Here is a 19,427-nt window from a genome sequence, read left to right as displayed (position 1 = left end):
AGATAAGATAGCATGGAAATCGTCAGGCTTAGTTTTCAAAACGAGTTATTTTCACGGCCGTTTGAAATTACAACGATTTGCATGGTAAAATCAAGTCTTACCATCCACTCATGCTTGAGTGTTTTTCCTTATAATAGCTCTTTTCACGGTTAATTCTTCTCATTTGCATCACAATGTAATCCAACGTGGATGCGAGGCGATTTCGGGCTAAAACTACAAAATAGCCCGAAATTGCCTCACATACATGCTAGATTTTATTGTAATGCAAATGAGCAAAGGTAAACGCGAAAAGGGCCATTCCTTGTAAATGCTATTATTTATTTTCTTCAAATATTTACATTTGCTGCGTACGGCAATGAAGTGTTATAAGTATAGGTAATCATACGGTTTCGAGTTCAATTTGGAATTAATTTGCACGAGTGAGTTTTTCAAAAAACTCACAGGTACAAATTAATTCCAAATTGAACGAGAAAAACCGTTTGATTACTTAGTACTAATATAAACATGAAAAAATTCACCAGGAGGAAGTGCTGGAAGACCTTTCTTGAAGCCATTTTTTTCTCATTCTAGAAAGCGTTTTTCAAAATTACCACACAAAATTTTTGTCATCATTTTATGTGATATCATTGGCTTATAAATTTCCTATTGTCTTTCTGCCAATTATAATCCAGAATTACGATGTGTAATTTGCACTGGTGTTACACTTGAACTGCACTGCTCTCAGCCAATCAGATTGGTTAGTTCTAGGGCACTATTCTGTAATGCCTATGGGTCGATAACGGGCCTACAAAACCAAAGCAAAATGCCATTGCCGTATTACCGAATACTGTGAGGTCTCGGTTTGAGATTTCCCGTAAGTACCAACATTTGAGGTTAATAAGTAGTTGACAACGACCTGAACTGTCTCATTCAGGTTTTCGGGGGCCAGTTATCGACACCGCGGAAATACGTTTTTTGACGTCACAGTAACTGGTCAGTGGTCATCACCATCGGGCTGTGCTATCCTTCGATCGATCAGTTCTCTGAGATCGGTGTTTTGCTTCGTTTTAAGGTCGAAAAAATCCTTGATACTTCTCGTTATTGGTGAGTTTGACGTCCTTAAATGGGTTTTTAATACTCAAGCAATGTTCGTAAAGAATAACAGTACAGGGGAGTCATTTTGTGTGGAGTAATGTGTAGTTTGCTGACTCGAGCCAGCTCGAGCGGACGAAGCGTGGATCGTGTTGCTTCAGCCGCCCTCGCCTCAGAATTGTGAAAATCAACGATGGGTATCCAGCAAAGCAGAAAATTTGTCCTGTGTGCAGCTTTTGCAAGGATTTTGAAGACTGGTTGGATTTAAAGTGTAATTTGCACGAAATGGTCGAGGTACATGTAAGTCGGGACAGTTTTATTCACTCACTTTGTGCCGACATGTGGTGCTTGTTCATTGAGATTATATTTCGCAACGCGTCAAAGAAACTTTGCTAAGAATTTGTCTTTAAAGACTGGCGTTTTGGCGTTTCTATCACCTTTCTGACTTTCTGCGCCTTTTGGAACGGGTGAAATATTTTTTTTGTACCTGCCGTTTGCTGTAAGAATAAAACATTTGTTCATTTCATTCACAAGATATTTCTCTATCATTAAAGATTGTTTAAGCCTACGTTTATATAATGGTGGCGTTTGCGAAGGGAGTAGAAATCGAAAATATTATGATTTGTTGGCCGCAGCGAACGCTGGAAATACTAAAAACATTTAAGACCGCTCAATATCTTCGGTTCATTGACAATTTTTCCTTTTTTGAGGTCTTTTTTGTTTCCATCAATTAAATGTTGATAGCACATGGAAATTTTCAAGACCGTTTCCCTGTACATGTATGCACATGTAACTAAATATTTTAAAATGCCCAAACACCTGTATTTGTTTACACGAAACCGCTTCCACTTATGGGATGTGGTCAAGTTTCACTTCTTTTGATGCTGAAAAGACATTCAACATTTCAGAGAGGCAGTAATCAACTCCTCAATGAAACCCACTAGTTTATTTTGTTTACTCAGTCATTTGAAGCTTTTCGATTTCTATTTCCCTATCTTACATGTGCATTGTATCAACTTTCATAAATAATTGACTGTTGTTTTTCCTTTCATGTAATTTAATTCAGATGAGCTTTGCTCAATCACTACAAAATAATTTTTACATTGTAATCATACATGTACATATCACGTGCTTTGAATCAATATGAAATTAATTATGATCGCCTTAGTAATAGTATTGTATCATCCTCCCTTCTGTAAGATTCTTACTTAACTTGTAACCACTTTTTAAGACATAATAGCACCTGATGGCAATAAATTATATATGTATAATATTATATGTATTTATTTTTTTTCCTGTGATAAATTGGCTAACAAGTGGGTTTGTTTATGCCACTGTGTCTGAATTGGCTTACTGTCGTCTACAAACCATTGGTAATATATCTCGGCTACATCTAACTCAGATACTAGACACAAAAGCATGTATTAAAGAACAGATACATTTCTTACAAATTAATATTTATTGCATTTAGTTCATCACTTTAGTTCTACAACATTGCTTTTCTCCAGTGAGAAATTTTGTGCAAAGTCTGAAGTTGTAAGTTGCAATACAAGTTCCGTCAGTAGTTGCGAATCACTTAAAGTCAGGCTTTGGTGTTGTAAACTGAATGGCAAAGCGAGGAAATTAGAAATTGTCTCAAATACGCAAGTGATAAGAGGTAAACTTGACTGAAATCTACAGACTCCTTTTTTTTAGGTTTAGGGTTAAGGTTAGGCCTAAGGGACAAGGTGGGAGGTGCAGTGGCCATGTGGTTAGTGCGCTCAGCAATGGATCGAGCGGTCCGTGTTTGAGCGCTGGTCAAGGACATTGTGTTGTGTTTTTGGGCAAGACACTTTTACTCTCACGGTGCCTCTCTCCACAAAGGTGTACATATGGGTACTGGTGAATTTAATGCTGGGGGTAACCCTGTGATCGACTAGCATCCTATCCAGGGGAGAGTAGAAATACTCCTAGTCGGTTCATGCTACAGAAACCGAGATAAGCCTGGCCTGATGGGCCACTTGGCTCTATGCAGACTTAACCTTTTACTTAGGGACAAGGTACTGCATCAAGTGGGGGGGGGAGGGACAGCGGAGTCAGAACCTCCCACTTCCCATACACTGTTCTCCCACTTACCATACCTCTATCTCTTGACTCCCACCCTTGTTCATCCTGCTCCTGTCCCCTGTAAATTAAGGGACTCAAAACACATCCTAGTCATTTAGCTGCACAGTCCTTAGGCATTTCCTTTTCCTTTTTTCCTTCGTTTTCAGCCTTGCTACTCTTACCCGTCTTTCAAGTGAATGACCTATGACGTAACCACTGTCAAAGGGTTTCATTTTGAGCCTCATTTTGAGCCCAAGGGTGAATTTTTCTTTGCCCGTTGGCCTAGAAGTCTCTAAAGACACTAAATGAAAGTCAAGTAACATTTTCAGTTCTTGTTTTTGAAAGTATTTGAAGCCTTAATGAATGACAAAAATTAGCATTTTGCATTTCTCTCCGGATTCCTACCCCCTATTCTCCCGGGCTCCCGCCCCCTGCCTCTCCCCACCATCAACAGATGGCTGAATGTTCAGGAGAGGAGTTGCCATATGGAGAGCATTGGTCAGTGTTCTCTCAGTTGGTGTTTTTACAGCATTGATGTTGTGGAAATCATCCATGGACAGTATCTAAAAGGATTTTTGCTGAGCCAAAATAGAAAAAAATGTACAATAGAAGAAGTTTTCTATTGGGAAATCCAGATAATAGTAATATGTAAACAAATATTAATGTTACAAAGTTATAGAGTCTCAGGCTCTAAGGTAATGTGGTCAGAAATTATCTGGGTGGCCTTATAATCAGAAGATTGTTGTGTGAATACAGGGGGGTAGCCTGTTTATAACTAAAAATGAAATTCATTTATTGAGTTTTAACTGAAAGTTGTTATTACGCAGATTTTATGGTAATTTTATTGTCTTGTATGCATGTATTTTTAATTACCCTTTTAACAGCTTTGTATTCCATGTCTTCTGCCATCTAAAGATAATCAGATGTTATGTACTTCTTGTGGTTTTTTTAATAGCTAAATAGCTTTTTCTCTAAACTCTAACAGCTATGCAACTAGTTTAAAATAATTTTCACACTTTCGAGGCGCTAAAAGCAAAATACAGAACTGCAACAATTCGAAATTATGACAAGAAACAAAGAAACAATAATAAACATGAAAATTTAATATTTTATTTTCGCCAGCCTCAAGCTTCCTGAAGTACAGTGTAATTAAAATTGGACATTTTATGAGAAAACATACCTCGGTGAATTCTTCCTCGAGTTGAGGCCAGATTTTGAACCCTTTTGGGGACTCAGTCCCACACTTGTTACACCAACGTGTCCAAGATTTATACGAAGCAGTGCTTCGATTTCGGCCAACTTGGTCTATAATGCGGTGATGCCGAGTGAGGACAGGATGACCGTGATTACTTACGTGAGTGCCCCCAATCGAACAAGAGGACGAACACGAGCATGTCTTCCCGACGAATTTGATCGAAATGCCGTTGACATACCGATTCATACGGTTCAAGCCCATCAATTCAACAAACTTGAGAAGTTGATGTCCTCAGAACACCGTTACAGCAACACAAAAGCTGCCTAGTTTTAGCCTTAGCGCACATCGTAACGTAAATTGCCACTGGCTCGCCGCTTGCGAGCATGAACTCTCACGAAACAACAACAATTTCACACCGTGTGCAAGTTCAGTTTGGCTTTGGCACAATATATAATATTAACTAATAACTATCCAACAAATGAGCGGAGTTTAAAAGCTAAGTTTACAGTGTGCGCTCTAAGTTTTGTATCTTTTTGACTGTCGATAAGACTCGCTGCGAAAACAATGCAAAAGTTGCAGTTTGTAGTTTTGTTAGGGTGTACCGCTGACCAGCAAAATACTGTATCGCGCCCCAAAAAACGTATATCCGCGGTGTCCCAGTTATCCATATGAGTTATCTTTGGATTTTTTTCAACCTATCGAAATTCTGGTGCTTACCGCAAACCTTTTTTCCTTTGTTCTTCACACTTTTTTTAAACCATTTTAATTTGCTTTTCGCTTGCCACTTATAAATGGTTAATTTACCAATTGTATGTGAACAACAGATATGTATATATAGCGGAACGGATTTGGCAAACTTAACACTCTTAACACTCTCAAGGCCCAAGCCATGCTGTTTTTTCCTTCTGGACGGATTATGCCTTTCCAGTATAAAAAGGGCCAGTGATGTGGTCAATTTAACTGCACTTTTCGTTCAAAATTTGAAAAGTCACCCTAAATTTTTCGTTCTCAAGGATCTAGCCAGTTTTTTTTTTCGCTTTTGCCGGGTTAGAGTCGTTCAAAGTCAAGGTTTGAGATTTGCTAATTAACTGAGTTAGGCCTCGGCCCAATGCCGCTCGATATACCCTGGCTCGGTTTCAGAAATTACGGTCATATTTCTTTGATTCGTTTCTTTATCAGCTGCAGTTCCAGGAGAGTTCGTGGTTTTCTGAAGTTGACGGTTGACCTTTCCTGGCGCCTGCGAGTCGGCAGCAGGAGCAAGTGACAAAACACTTCTTCGAGACCCTCTTCTTCGAAGCTGCAACAGAGCGCTTGTTCAAACGAGGCTGTATCGGGTTCAGTGCTATCCATCCTTGAGAATCTGCCACATCGTGTTAAATCTCTATGTTTACGATTACTAATGTTACGCTCTGGATAGAATTTATTCTGCCCTTCTTCACTGCTAATGGCTTTACGTGAGGCAAAACTGGCGGTGCGTGCAGACTTTTGGAATGACACTGGACGCAGGTTGGGCGTCTTGCGCAAATCTTCGCTTTCATGACCGTTCAACAAGCGAGGTGCCCTTTTGACTGCGTCTTCTCGTCCGTCCAGTTCCATCAGTGTTGGATCAAAGTGTGACTTCTCTGACTTCCTATATGGGCCATGGTGTTGTGGTTTATAGGGAAGATGTATGTCTTTGTTGGTCTGCCTGCTAGTTATCCCCAACAATGAATTCTGTGCAGATCAGTCCGGCGTGACGTGACTATTCTCAGAGTTCAGTAGTTCTGGGTGTGAAGACCATTGGGAACTGGATGACATCTGTCCTGGAGCTGAAAACGACCTTCTGCATGGAGACACTCGGGACGGGAATATCTTAGACGGTGAATTCCTTGGCAAGGGGGCGCAGTTCGTGCTGCAGTAGGGAAACTTGTTTCCCTTTCGATCGGTAACATGCGACACATTGTCAACTGAGATTAACTCTTGTGGAGACAGCAGACTACATTTTGATTTTGGCTGAAAATGCCTGTCTCCTCTGGAAAGTAAACCCAGGTTTCGTTGCATCTCCTCATGTACATCTGGCCCGATAGCTGGCCGGACAGCAGGCAGACGTTGCATTCTATTTGTTTTTGGCCTCGTTCCTTGTAAGTGAAATATCTCCTCGTCTACGAGGTGCCATTCGTCCTCTATCGACTTATTAACTCGTTTGCTCTGCTCTCCCATAACAACTGATCAAGCTGTAATGGGCCGCAAAGGACAGAGGCTTTATATAATCAGTCAAGTGAAGCACAAATCTCCTCTCGTCGCCAGCCAATCATGTCAGGAAAAGGCGGCATAGAATGTGTCGCGAAAGTACTCCATGAAACGCGATGAGCTGACCTTTGCTTATGAAATCAGATAAAGTGACTTGAAAGGTTCGGCGTTTTTTGATCTGTTGGTATTTTGATTAATAATTAGCCCAAGTATGTGGCGTCCTGGAAGTTTCGCAACTTTTGCCATGAGTGAAGATTTCCCGACCACGCCCAGTTTGATCCTAAAAGCTGATTGGCCGTCAGTAATGACTTTGAAATTCTTGTCTTCACTTACCAGTACATCCAGTGAATGTAGGTCTGCGAGGAATAAGATGGGCACCCTACGTTGAAAATAGAATCATTTTAGCTCGTATTTGATGAGTTGGATTCGTATTAAATTTTGATTGGGAGAAAGTGTGATACTCGCAATCATGACCTAACAAACCTTACAGTTTGTAAGGATTCTCTTGTTACCGTCACCTCAAAGAAACAAAAATGATTTTATTAATGGTAATGGCATCTGAGTTTAATAAATTGTCCTTCAGTGAAATCATCCTTGCGTTGAATTGAACCTAAGCAGTCGGTCTTTTCCCTAATCTTCAGGTGAATGTATATCGTCAACGAGTGCGAACGCAAAAACGCGGTATGGCTGAGACAGGCCTACACCATTACCTTGCCCCATACTACCTACCTGATTCAGACTACGAGGTGATTCTTCGTTTTATTTATGTACAGTAAACGGCTAGGCCTAGAACAGGTGTAACATATACACCCATTTAACAAAGTATATGTATAATTGATCTCATCTGCATTTTACTTATTTAGAAAACACGCTGTAAGGAAGTGCACGCAAGAACCTGTACTTCTGTAAATCGGCAGAAACAGCACGAGCTATTGACATAACGATAGGGAGAGTAACGATCCAGAGAATTTACACGTTGATAATCGAAACTGAAACGAATGACATTCCTTTCTTGGAAAACGTTTTCTGTGTTCCTACCGAGTCACATAGAAAAACGAGCGAAAGTTTGGCAGGACTCAAGACAGCTGTGAAAACACTCGCCTGTCCGTTCGTGTTCTCATAGCATTTCTCGTTCTCCCAAACCTCCGCTCGTGTTTCTATAGAACTCAATAGAAACACAGAAAATGTTATCTGTTTCCTAAATTCAATACTTGTCATATATAAAGAAACGTATTCATGCCAAAAATTACTGTAATTTGTTGCCGTCATCTAATTTGATAAAAAAATCGAGCGCCTTCACCAGTAACGTTTTCCTATCCAAACTGCAGCAATTTAAAAATCGACGTGTTGAAAATATTTCTATAATAAATAGGAATTATAAATCATATTAAAAAGAAAGTATGGTATCCTGATATGCTTAAAGATTGAGAGTCTTGGAAGGGCGCTTAATAAGTGAGGTCTACAGCTTACGTTAAGAATAACCGCAAAGACTCTACATTTCTAATATCTTCTAGCAACTGGAAGATAAGTATTCAAAAAGATTTCAAATCATAATCGATAAAAGTGCCGTTTTTTGTCACTGACTTGTATATTTTAGCAAGACGTTTCGGCTAACTCTTAAGCCTTCATCAGTTGAAAAACCGCTTGATGTTACGCGCGATTTAAAAACTTTTTTAAAATTGAAACGTTGCGCGTGCTGTATGCGCGTGACTCGAGAGAATTTTAAGTGCGTGCCAAGCACTTGTAGACTTCAGGGATGACTATGTGATCATTCCCAGCTTCGGGTCTTTTACAGACATCCAAACTTCTAGAAAAAAAGCTGCTGAAGGCTTAAGAGTTAGCCGAAACGTCTTGCTAAAATATACAAGTCAGTGACAAAAAACGGCACTTTTGTCGATTATGTCATCTCCTGACTACATATACTCAATTTTTAAACAGATTTGGAATCAGCTTCGGAAATGTTCTAAAGTATTCGAATTGACTTCGTAAATCGTCATAAGAACTCAGGAAATTTTGAGTGGTGCTGAAACTATCTGAATCTGATGCTAAGGAAACTTTAAAAGAACTATATATGTCAGTAGAAAGAACACATACTTTTTCGTAGCTGCATTATTATTATTTTTTTTTACAAAATATTACAGTTTTTGTGAATAGTTTATTCAAGATATAGTCTCTCCCCTTCCTGAGGAAATTTTCTTGTAAAGCAACTGAGAGTAAACCGACGATATATTATACCACAACCATTCGAGGGCGTAGGTGCAACGACGTTATGTTCAACGCAGTGCACCTTAAAATTTACTTTCAGTCCATTGACTGTGTTACGCAAACAGGAAATCTGAGTAATCACCGACAGCCAATCAGCTCAAATAATTAATCTGGGCGTGGTCAGAAAATCTGTTTTCATCACAAAAGGTGCGAAACTGCAAGGAATTAATTAACAGAGATTACCTTTGCCTTGTTACGTCAGTTGGTAGTTAATTCTTACACCTGTGACACTTGTGGATGCCGCATCCTCTTCCGAATAATATCCTATCTAACGATCGATTACGCCGAAAATCAGTGAAAATCGGTGTCTCAATATCGATTTTTCATGAATACGAAAGTGCGATATTGCTGTGATTTGCTGTAATTGTACCGATAAAAACTAGAATGAATTCCCACATTCACGTATATATAAACAAAAAAAATCAGAAATGTAGAAACTCACGTTCAAGTATCATTTTAAAACCTTTTATCAGCTTTTATTTTAGCAATAGCATAAACGGTTCTGTTCAACCACATTAAGTTCTTGCAGGTAAATATCGTGGAAAATATAAACTTAGATTGGCAATGTGAACATATCGTAAGCGCATACCTTGGTATGGTATTCGGGCCATTTTGCCCCGAACAAAAACTTAGTCAGTTTTTTTGTGGCCCGTTTGTGACCAGGGTTGCACTGTACTTATCACGCAACACCTGCTGCGTGACCTGTTTACCCAGACCCCTTGATGAGTACCTCCTCACGCATTTGTGGCGTCTTTCGTGGCTTGGCAACTATGGACAACGCTGACTTGGAAAAGCTCTCCATTTCACCTGGAAAGCTAACACCCAAATTCCATCCGAATACTACCGAATACTCAGTAACTCTCGGAAGTGATGTCAAACAGATAAAAATCGATCCGCTTACAAGTGATTCAGGAGCTTCTTACTCCATTTCGGTAAGTAGACTCGTTTCGTATTACTGTAAAAATTCCCGCCAAATTTGTTCTCCTCAGCTTTGATCTACAGACATTTAGCTCTTTACTTTTTGTTTATACAGGGTAGTGGCGGTGGAAAAACAGTTGCTCTGAAAGAGGGAGAAGTTACACCAGTAAAAATCGAAGTAACGGCGGAAGATGGAAGCACAATCAAGAATTATTTCATCCAAGTTACGAGGTTGTCTGCAAGCGATGCTTCTCTCACAGATCTCAAACTTTCTGTCCTTGGCAGCCTCTCTCCAGATTTCGCTTCAAATATCACCAGTTACTCTGCCGTCGTTCCATTTAGTAGCTCTTCCGTTGAGGTAACGCCTAGCGTGGCTGATAAAAAAACTGCAGTAAAAGTTAATGGTGGTGGATCGAAAGATCCCATACCTTTGAACTATGGCGAAACAGTTGTCGAGGTGGAGGTAACTTCTCCAGACTCAAGCAGCAAACGAACTTACGTGTTAATAATCTCTAGATTGAAGCTCTTAAGACCAATAAAGTTTTCAGGTGAAAAAGAGCAATCGAAATTTGAATGTCCCGTGTGTCTGGGAGTTCTGTATCGACCAAAATCGATCAAGAACAGTCAGCCGAAACATGTGTTCTGCAAGGGGTGCATCGATGAGCTGACCCGGACCTCAAAACAGGATCCTTTGGACGGTTCCCCGCTACCAGATGTGTGGCGTGTAGATGAATATGACTTGGACAAGGAATTATCTTCCCAAGTAGTGTTCTGCGTTTACAAGCACTGGGGATGTGGGGAGGAATTGAAGCTCTGTGACCTTGGCCCTCATATGAGGCAGTGTGAATTTAGGCCTGTTGTAGTGGAGAAGTCTGAGGAAATTGTCCCAGCCAAGGATCTAGAAGAAAAATCGAAGGTGAGGTGAAACAGAGAGGGAGACATTGCGAAAATGAGACATTTGTCAATGTCTCTTTTCACAGCTGCTGTTATTGCATGGGAGCAGAGTTGTTAAGTGTGAATGTCAGTATCATTTACCCACTTAAAAAACAATCCCCTTCCTCTATCCCCTTCCCCCATGCACAAATGCACCAATCCAGTACGAAGCAATCAAAGCGATTAGGAGTATTTGTACTCCTCCCTAAATGGGATGCTGGTCCATTGCACCTTACAGCATTAAATTCACCAGTTCACATTCATACATCTGGGTGGAGAGAGGCACTGTGAGAGCAAAAAATTGCCCAGGAACACTACACAATGACCCTGGCCACAAACCCACAATGACCCTGTCCTGTAACCCAGAAATGCTGGTGCTAGGGTCCATGGCGTTAACCATTAGGCAGTGATGCCTCCACAGTTCTGTTTCTGACCTGCAATCAGAAATAACCTACCAAATGCTGGAAATTTGAGAATTTCATGTTTAAATTAATTGGGTACTGTCTATAGATCTTATATTGAGGTTACTAGAGACTAGTTGTTGCCAGTCAGCTAGCTAGCACTGTCAGAAATGTAATGGCTTATTAACATTTCACTGTGTGTGTTATATTAAAAGGAGGCTTGTAAAGGATGCCCAGATTGTAATCGGCCAGTCAGAACCTCTGAGCTTGAAGAACACAAGACTTATATGTGTACAAGTAAGCATGCCAATCCAGGTACAAAGCACAAGTCTGAAATCAGAGTTTGGGAGAAGAAACTTCAGCAAGAAACAAACGAAAAATCTGCTGACAAGTTGGTAAAGACAGCTGAGGAGCAAATTCAAGAATGCTTCAAGGTGTTGCCACAGCATGGTAAGTTCTTGGGCTCCCTGGTAAGAGTCATGATTTTTTTAAAAATAAAAACCACATTGAAAGTATCTAAAGTTAGAAGAATTCATGCACGTCTTCACCAGTAAACAACTTAATTTATGATAATTGCAGTTAATTTACTGTTACCAGTTTAAATTTCATTTCCTTTTTGCCAGTCTAACCTCTAGTAAGAAGACCCCCTCAGGGCAAGAAAATGTGTCCCCTTAAGAGAGGTGGTTAAAAATGCAGTGTTTGTATCATAATGTGGTGGGACCATTATTAAGTGTCGGCATATGAGAGGTGTCCGCCTACAGGATGATTTCCGTAAGCAGAGTTCAGTGCCATTGAACTACATTTAGCTCTCTGTTAGTACACTGGAGACAATTTTTTGTTTCGAAAAGGTACAATGTATGACCCAGAGAGCAAAAAATCCACCCAGGTGTATAAATGGGTACTGGCGAACTTAACGCTGGGGGTAGCCCTGCAATGGACTGGCATCCCATCCAGGGGGGAGTAGAAATACTCTTAGTTGCTTCATGCTACAGAAACTGGGATAAGCTCCGGATCCGGCCCATATGCAGACTTAACCTTTTTTTTACCCCTATCATAGGACACAAGGGAGTGTCTGGGCAGCAAACAAAGGGAAGGAGGAAAATCTTCATTAACTTGTATACCTTGGCCTCCAGAAGACAAACATTTTAACATGTATCTGAGTATAGTAAAAACTGAGGGTAATTTCTACAAACTTTAATTTTTCAGGTAATGCAGGCCATTTTGATGGCGAGGTTTCACCACTGAGATACTTGGAGATGGCTGCTGAGTGGTTTGCCACAGCGATCAAGTTGTCGCCCAAAAGGGCTGATCTTCATTTTAAGCTAGGGCAGATGTTGGAGGAACAACACTATGTGGAGGATCTCTATGGGATCAAACCTCCAGTAAGTTGGCTTGTTTTAGCCTGCATTTGATATCATTTTGCCAAAAAATAATTAGATAATCACAAGAGCTTCATTAATGTTTTACGTGGGGGGGTATCTGGTTTTGACTGAGCAAAACGTTTTGAACTGAACTTCGCTGTTAGTGAAACTTTCTCCTAGATGGTCAAACCAGGCAGGAAAAATCATCCTCGTGGCCAGTCAATTTGCCCAGTGCCTGGCCCTAAATGAAACAGCCTGCAATCAGGGAGACTATGCTTCGTGTCTAGATATACTGAGCTTCCAATTACATTGTATAACATATTAGCCAATCAATTCCAAGTCGGGGTGATCACACCCACGAAATCAAATCAGACTGTCTAGTCTGTAAGTGATGAGAAGAATGGGAACCACCAATAACATGAAGAACAGGGGGTTAATTTGTTTGCCTGATTTAACACCAGATTCTCATAACTAGAATGAAGTGATTTTATAGGCTTCGGCGTCAGTAGAGGAGAAGTGAATTAGAGATTGGTTATAGAGCAGGGTTTTCTTCTTTTTTTTTTTTTTTTGCAGAAATCCTCTGATGATGATGATATGGATTTTAATATGAAATCCAAGGAAAGTTCCAAAGAAGATGACATTCAGGCCATCTGTGAGCTGCGTGGTGCCGGACGGAATGCCCCATTAGCCTTGCAGCTGAAGGCTATTGATGAAGAATATCATTATCTTTTGGACCAGGGACAGTCTGACAAGGCTGACTATGTTCAAAAGTTGTATGCATGGAAATCAAAACAAGCTACACAGGTAATGCACTACTAGGCTTCATTTCAACTTCATGACTTTTTGTGAACAATATTAATATTTTGTTTGTCTTATATAAAATTTACTTAGGTCAATATGTAAGCCAATTCAGTTGTACACACTGACACATGTTACCAATTACTGACAGTAAGGTTTGAGAAGTTGAAGAACTAAGTTCAAAGTTATAAACTGGGAGACAAAGTTATAAATTCTTTACTGTGAATGCCTTATCTACAGAGCAAAACAGCCCAGCTAGCAACTAATGAAGAGGAGCCTCTTGGAAAAGCATATCTCAAATACTTAGATGCCCTGGCTAATGGCAATGACAACCATATGTACAATTTGCATGTTGGTAGAATGCTTCTCCTGCAAAGCAAACCAGAAGAAGCTGTGAGGCATCTTCAAGTTGCAGTGGGATTAAAGCCTACTAACATTGATGCAAGGTCAGTACTTTAGGTATCTATAATGTAGCTGTAAGCTCTAGATCTATGGTGGGAAGGACATTGGGCCTAATCTGGGGTGCTTACCATTTACAAAAACCATCCGGTTGGAAATTTCAGGCGTAAACATTAAACAGTTGAATGCCACATTGCGGGAGAGGGAATCGCTATAAAGTATATCCACATCAGCTAGAGAGACTTATAAGAGCAGAAAAATAGCATCACCTCAAATCACAGCCCATATTTTCTGAAGCTTCCCAAACGGAATGGCGCGAACCATTTGATTTTCCAACTGGAATTTCTGGTTTTCCCATGTAAATGGTAAGTACTCCTGTTGTTCCAGAAAATATCCATACCTCCCCCACGGAAGGTATTTTTTCCAAGACCCCCCCACCCCTCTGGAAATTCCATTTAAACTTGATACATTTCTTTAAATTTTTTGGTCTTAGAGAACCCCCCACCTCCCCAGGAAATTCTAATCCCTTCTGTGGGGGGAGTATGGATATTTTCTGGTACTGCATAGTGGATAGTGCAGTGGCCTCTGGATGGAGCGGTCATGGCTTGAACCTGTCATTGTTTGGTGTTCTTGGGCAAGACACTCTCACAGTGCCTCTCTGCACCAATGAATATAAATTAATGGTTACCAGCAAATATTTTGGGGCAACCTGACAGAATGTAGTAGTCAAATGCATTCCAGATGTTTCTTCTAAAGTAGTTATGGTTATAAACCCATAGCCATTTATTGCCACAGGGTGTGTTACATGAGTGATTTCTTAGAGAGGGAGGATTATGGTCATTGATGGAACTTGCATTATGTGATGTCTTGTGTCCAAATTCCTTGGAACTCAGATCAACATTTTGCAAACCGTAATGATAACCATTTCCCTATCGGAAACCCAACCTTAGTTTATCAGGGTTCACTGGTGTACAATGTGTGTCATGGTTTAGGATTATTTGATGCAGTGCCTTTTTCTTTTTGGCCTTGGTAGGTTTTACCTTGGGTTGGCTCTTTGCCAACAAAAAAGTGGGCCTGGAAAAAGAACACAAGAAGCTGTGAAATACTTGTCTGAAGGAATAGAACATCTGTTGAACCAAACGAGTACTGAGCCAAATGAACCAACGAAGGATCCTGAAAAATGGCCACAGCAAACATCTCTATCTTCCAACAACTTGTTAAGATGCGACAATGTGCAGTGGTTGCAAGGATGTACTCTTCTCGGTAGCTTGTGTAAAAAAATGCCAACAACACCACCAGGAGTAATGTCTGCAGATAATGCATTGCATCTGAGTGCCATGTTGTCCTCTCATGTCTTGTCACATCTTGTTGCTAGAGGTGATACGTACCACCAAGTTGAGTGGGTTTTGTTTGAGACCCATTTCACACTCCTTCAAATGATGCTGGAAGAGACAAAGGACAAAGGAGATGGAAAAAATGTTGAGATTTCTTGCTTCTGTGAAAATTTGTCTGGTTTGCTCAACTGTTCAAACATTCCACCTGGAAAGCAAATTCTTGACCTGCAAGAAAAGGTAAGAACGTACCACTACATTTAAGTACTGCCAACATAGGAGGGCAAAACTATTTGAACTGAACTTCTAATACAAGGCAAACTTTCCTCTAGATGGTCAAACCACTGCTGGGCAAAATTGTCCTCACAACTGGTCAGTTTGCCCGGTGCCTGGCCCTTAACAAAACCCTGGAAAATTATTGAAATCGATTGTCACCACCTAAAAAACTGGCAAGAGGTTTGGTTTTAAATTTCTTTTCTCACGTGAGCCACATAATCAGCATGGAATATTTTAGCTGGAATCTTGTGCATTTCTCTCACAAGAGAATTATTTAGCAAGAAGGAGCTATGTTTAGTCATAAGCTATGTACTGCCAAGAACCACTTGCTCCTCCCACTGTAATATTGTAGGTAATGTAGTTAATGTTTCTTGTCTGTATTCACAGACCTGTCAACAGGCTGTCCTACTTCAGCCGTGTAACAGTCGTGCTCTCTATCGGCTGGGTGATGCCCAACTAAGTTGCCATGACAGTGACGACCCCTCTGCACCTAATGCCAAAAGGATTCTTCAAGAGGCTGAACTGAGTTATCGAGTGAGCATTGAACAAGAAGGTTGTCCGTCAGTAGGTGGGGAGGCCCCGGCAAAGGTCAAGGAACAACAGTGGTTTAAAGAGCAGACAGTAAAGAAAGAAGCTGAAAAGAAAGCTGTTACAGGAGGAACCACTCAAAAGATTGCTGCCGCACCAGCTGGTAAGACAGTTGCCTCACCAGCTGGTAAGGCAGCTGCCTCCCCAGCTGGACATGGTGGGACCCAAGCAGGAAGGGGCTCATCCACTACAGGTGAGTCAGCTTACAGATACATATCTTGCTCAATACATGTATATGACTACTGAGGGAAAATATGGGTATGAACACAACATGCCTGCAGAGTGGGAACACTGCTCCCTTGTGTTGACATTACTAACTTGCATGTAGTGATACATAGTAATCAGTTACAGAGAGAAAAACAGTGCATTGTTTTTAGGTTACAATAGATGTTTTGAGCAGGAACGTACTGAGAATGATGTAATTATATAAGGTATCTATTTGCATCGAATATTAGAGTCAGAAATTCAGTTTGATTTGAATTCATTTAACGTCACCTGTAGATGTACATTGCAACGAGTTACCCTTATTATATTTTAATGATGCATGTGCATGCATGTGCAATTTAACTGCAACCTGTGATCAAGGTCAAATTAAATTATCCTTTATTTATGCGTTGATACAATTAAGAGAAATGACATTTTACAAATACTTTTACGGATTAAAAGGTTGATATGAGTAAACAGAAGTATGCATATTAATTTCCAGCGCGAGGTGGAGCAGCGATGAGAGGTAGAGGCAGCGCTGCTCCCATCCGAGGCGGGGCCACGATTGCAGCAAAGCCGGCACCAACTGGTGGGACTCGGGGCAAGACTTCCCCAACAAAGCCTGCTGGGACAGCAGGGAGGGGAGCGTCAAGAGGAGGAAGTATTGCAACAGCAAACAGAACACCAGGTATTTTAGGTAGACGGTAGTGATGTGCAGCAATCTTTGCCAGTATTTAGCATGTTGCCTTGTTATGTAGGTGTGCAACAGGACGACATCAAAATGTTTACTTGTGTTTTGTTGTTCTCTTGTCACAGTATCATCGTCAAAGCCGTCAGCTCACAAATCAGGAGCATGTTCTCCTACAAAGCAGCCAACTTCCACTAAACCATCGACACAAGCGAAACGTGGCACGAAATCTTCAGCAGCAGCTCTCACTCCGGTCAAACCTGTAGAGCCCAGTCCTCCAGCTGATCCGAAGCCGAGTGGACCGCCCAACAAACCTACTTACCATTCTCGTCTGGGTTTAGCTCGTGTATTGATGCGTAAAGGCGGTGATGACGTCAACGAAGCTCACAAGCTGTACGAAGAAGTTATCTCAATGGCGCCATCTGTTCACGATGCTTACATCGAATTGGCTGACTCGCTGATCAAGTCAGACCCAATGAAAGCCGTGGACACGTACAGCAAGTACCCTTTCCAGGAGCCGTTGACGTTTGATGACGCATACATCCACGGGGAGATGGTTCGTTTGCTGATGAAGAATGAAAAGTATGACGACCCCAGATTGGGTGCCAGTATGATTTCTCTAGGGAAGGTGATGGGACTAACTGTGCTAGAGAAGTACGTTGACACACTTGATAAGACATTCAAATACAGCAAACTGCTTATGCAAGTTTATGCTGGCGTCCATGGTAAAAGTGTAGACGACCCAGATTTGCAGCAGTTTTTTAAGTTTAAATGTTGGGTTTAAACTTTTAAGCTCCAAACGTGACTTCTTCTTGAGAGTGTAAATACGTAACTGGTGCACATTGACTTGTATGACAGAAATTCTTACAAAGCACTCCTCTTCGGGATTTAATTTTCATCTTCCTTGGAAGTGCGATTGTGGTCCGGATGTACAGCATTTTTTCGTTTGAGTTTGTAAGTACTTTTTTGATTTACAATTTATATTTGACAGCTGTAGTTACATGTGTGCGATTAAGTATCCCATGAAGTTAAAGAAAAGGAAAAAAAAAAAAAAGAAAAAAACAGGGGGAAAAGTATCCATGAAGTGCCGACAGGTATGACGGGTCCAGAGTTGCCATGGTCAGGGAAACAAATTCCTCAAGGTCAGAGAGAAGTCATGGAAATGTTATTTTTAGTCAGGGAAAATTGATATTTTGGAGAAAAGTTAGGGAAAATTGAAATAATTTAATACGGCCGATTTAATACCGCTGAAGGCTGGAAGAAACATTTGGGGTCACTGTGGTCTCAACGATATTTTTCCTTAATGAAGAAGGAAAATTTGTTAAAAGCGTACTAGTCTCAATGAGCGAGTAGAAAGTTCAGACCAGAAGCTGCGACTAGATCTGACGTTTTGTATTTATTTGGTCACGGAAACTTACTTTTATCCGGCAAAAGTCAGGGAATGATGCCTGTCGCAACCATGGGGTCAGACATGAATCCAGTTGCTGGATATTTCAAGGTTCATTAGTCATTTTGTCAACAGCTTGTTGCACAAAATGTAACATCTTATAGTACAGGTTTCCGGCGCTCAATAAACGTCTAAGATTCAGCCCGATTTAACTCTACAGAGATCCGCATCTCTGATTGGTTGTTAATTGTGCGCGTAGATTCAAATCCGAGTAACAGCCAATTAGAGATGCTACACGGATCTCTGTAGGGTGACGTCAGAAAGGACGGCTGTAAGTTCTGACCAGAAGCCGCTACTAGATCTGACATTTTGTATTTATTTCGTCACGGAAAACTTATTTTTATCAAGGAAGAGTCAGGGAACGATGCCTGTGGCAACCATGGGGTCAGAAATGAAGCCAGTTGCTGGAGATTTGAAGGCTCATTAGTCATTTTGTCAACAGCTTGTACCTGTTGTACGTGTTGTCATCAGTATGGAATTTATCAGGTCAAATCTTAGTTAGATGTCCTACGAAGAATTCTTCACTTAAACAACTCAAAGAACAAACTGGTTTAGTTTTAGACCTTTGAGGTGATACTTGTTTTATTTACTCGCTGAGTTTGTTTAAATACGTTTCAAGAACGTTTCATTAAAATATAATGCGTTAAAGCAGAGCATTATCTTGTTAACCAAAAAGGGTTATAACTAATTAGATACATTTTTATCATTATTGACAATAATACCGTTGGCACATTTTGTTTTGCATGCTTTCTGCAATCAATTAATATAATAACATTTAAGTGTTGTCAGAATTTACTGCTGACACTGCTTTATTTCGTGTAAAGCGGGGCACCTTAGTTTATTTACGCAGTTTACTTGAGGACTATCGTGGGCTAATTTTGAAAAATACAAAAAACACAACAAAAATACAGAGGCTTCTTGGTAGGAGCGTAACACAACTATCGCACAATATTTGTATCATTGAGGCATCTTGGTAAAATAATCGTCACTTCTGGAGTAACAGTTTCAACGTCCACGGTACATTCACGACTACGCTATATACTTTAAGCAAAAATTAATTTAAATAGATTTGTTTGGTTACACGATGGAGATCATGTTTCAGGTTTCTTGTTCGTTCTGTGCATGAGTATTGATTATTTGCTTATTTGACTCTGAGTACAAGTTTTGCTCTCACTTGATTAATAAATTTTACTTAATTAGAAATATTGCGCTACAATTGAATTATTTTCGCTATTTAC

The 19,427-nt window shown here is 40.4% G+C and overlaps 1 protein-coding gene across 1 annotated transcript; it reads left to right on the top strand.

Annotated features, from left to right (window-relative positions):
• The first annotated feature begins 9,508 nt into the window (after positions 1–9,508).
• Positions 9,509–19,394, top strand: LOC145485790 (uncharacterized). Its single transcript, XM_081464423.1, has 10 exons — positions 9,509–9,777; positions 9,879–10,679; positions 11,313–11,547; positions 12,304–12,479; positions 13,032–13,262; positions 13,497–13,702; positions 14,689–15,226; positions 15,650–16,043; positions 16,557–16,742; positions 16,871–19,394. The coding sequence occupies exons 1-10, from the start codon at positions 9,568–9,570 to the stop codon at positions 17,524–17,526; spliced, it is 3,633 nt and encodes a 1,210-aa protein (XP_081320549.1). The 5' UTR covers positions 9,509–9,567; the 3' UTR covers positions 17,527–19,394.
• The last annotated feature ends 33 nt before the right edge of the window (positions 19,395–19,427 follow it).

Source organism: Orbicella franksi, chromosome 4 (assembly GCF_964199315.1).
Source record: "Orbicella franksi chromosome 4, jaOrbFran1.1, whole genome shotgun sequence".
Classification (NCBI taxonomy): Eukaryota; Metazoa; Cnidaria; class Anthozoa; order Scleractinia; family Merulinidae; genus Orbicella; species Orbicella franksi.
This window is presented reverse-complemented; position numbering and strand designations above follow the sequence as displayed.

Bases quoted from the DNA above. Each gene is read 5' to 3' on its own strand.
- LOC145485790 (XM_081464423.1), top strand. From the start codon at position 9,568: ATGAGTACCTCCTCACGCATTTGTGGCGTCTTTCGTGGCTTGGCAACT. The intron at 9,778-9,878 runs GTAAGTAGACTC...TTGTTTATACAG, and splicing joins GAGCTTCTTACTCCATTTCG to GGTAGTGGCGGTGGAAAAAC. The intron at 16,044-16,556 runs GTGAGTCAGCTT...ATTAATTTCCAG, and splicing joins AAGGGGCTCATCCACTACAG to CGCGAGGTGGAGCAGCGATG.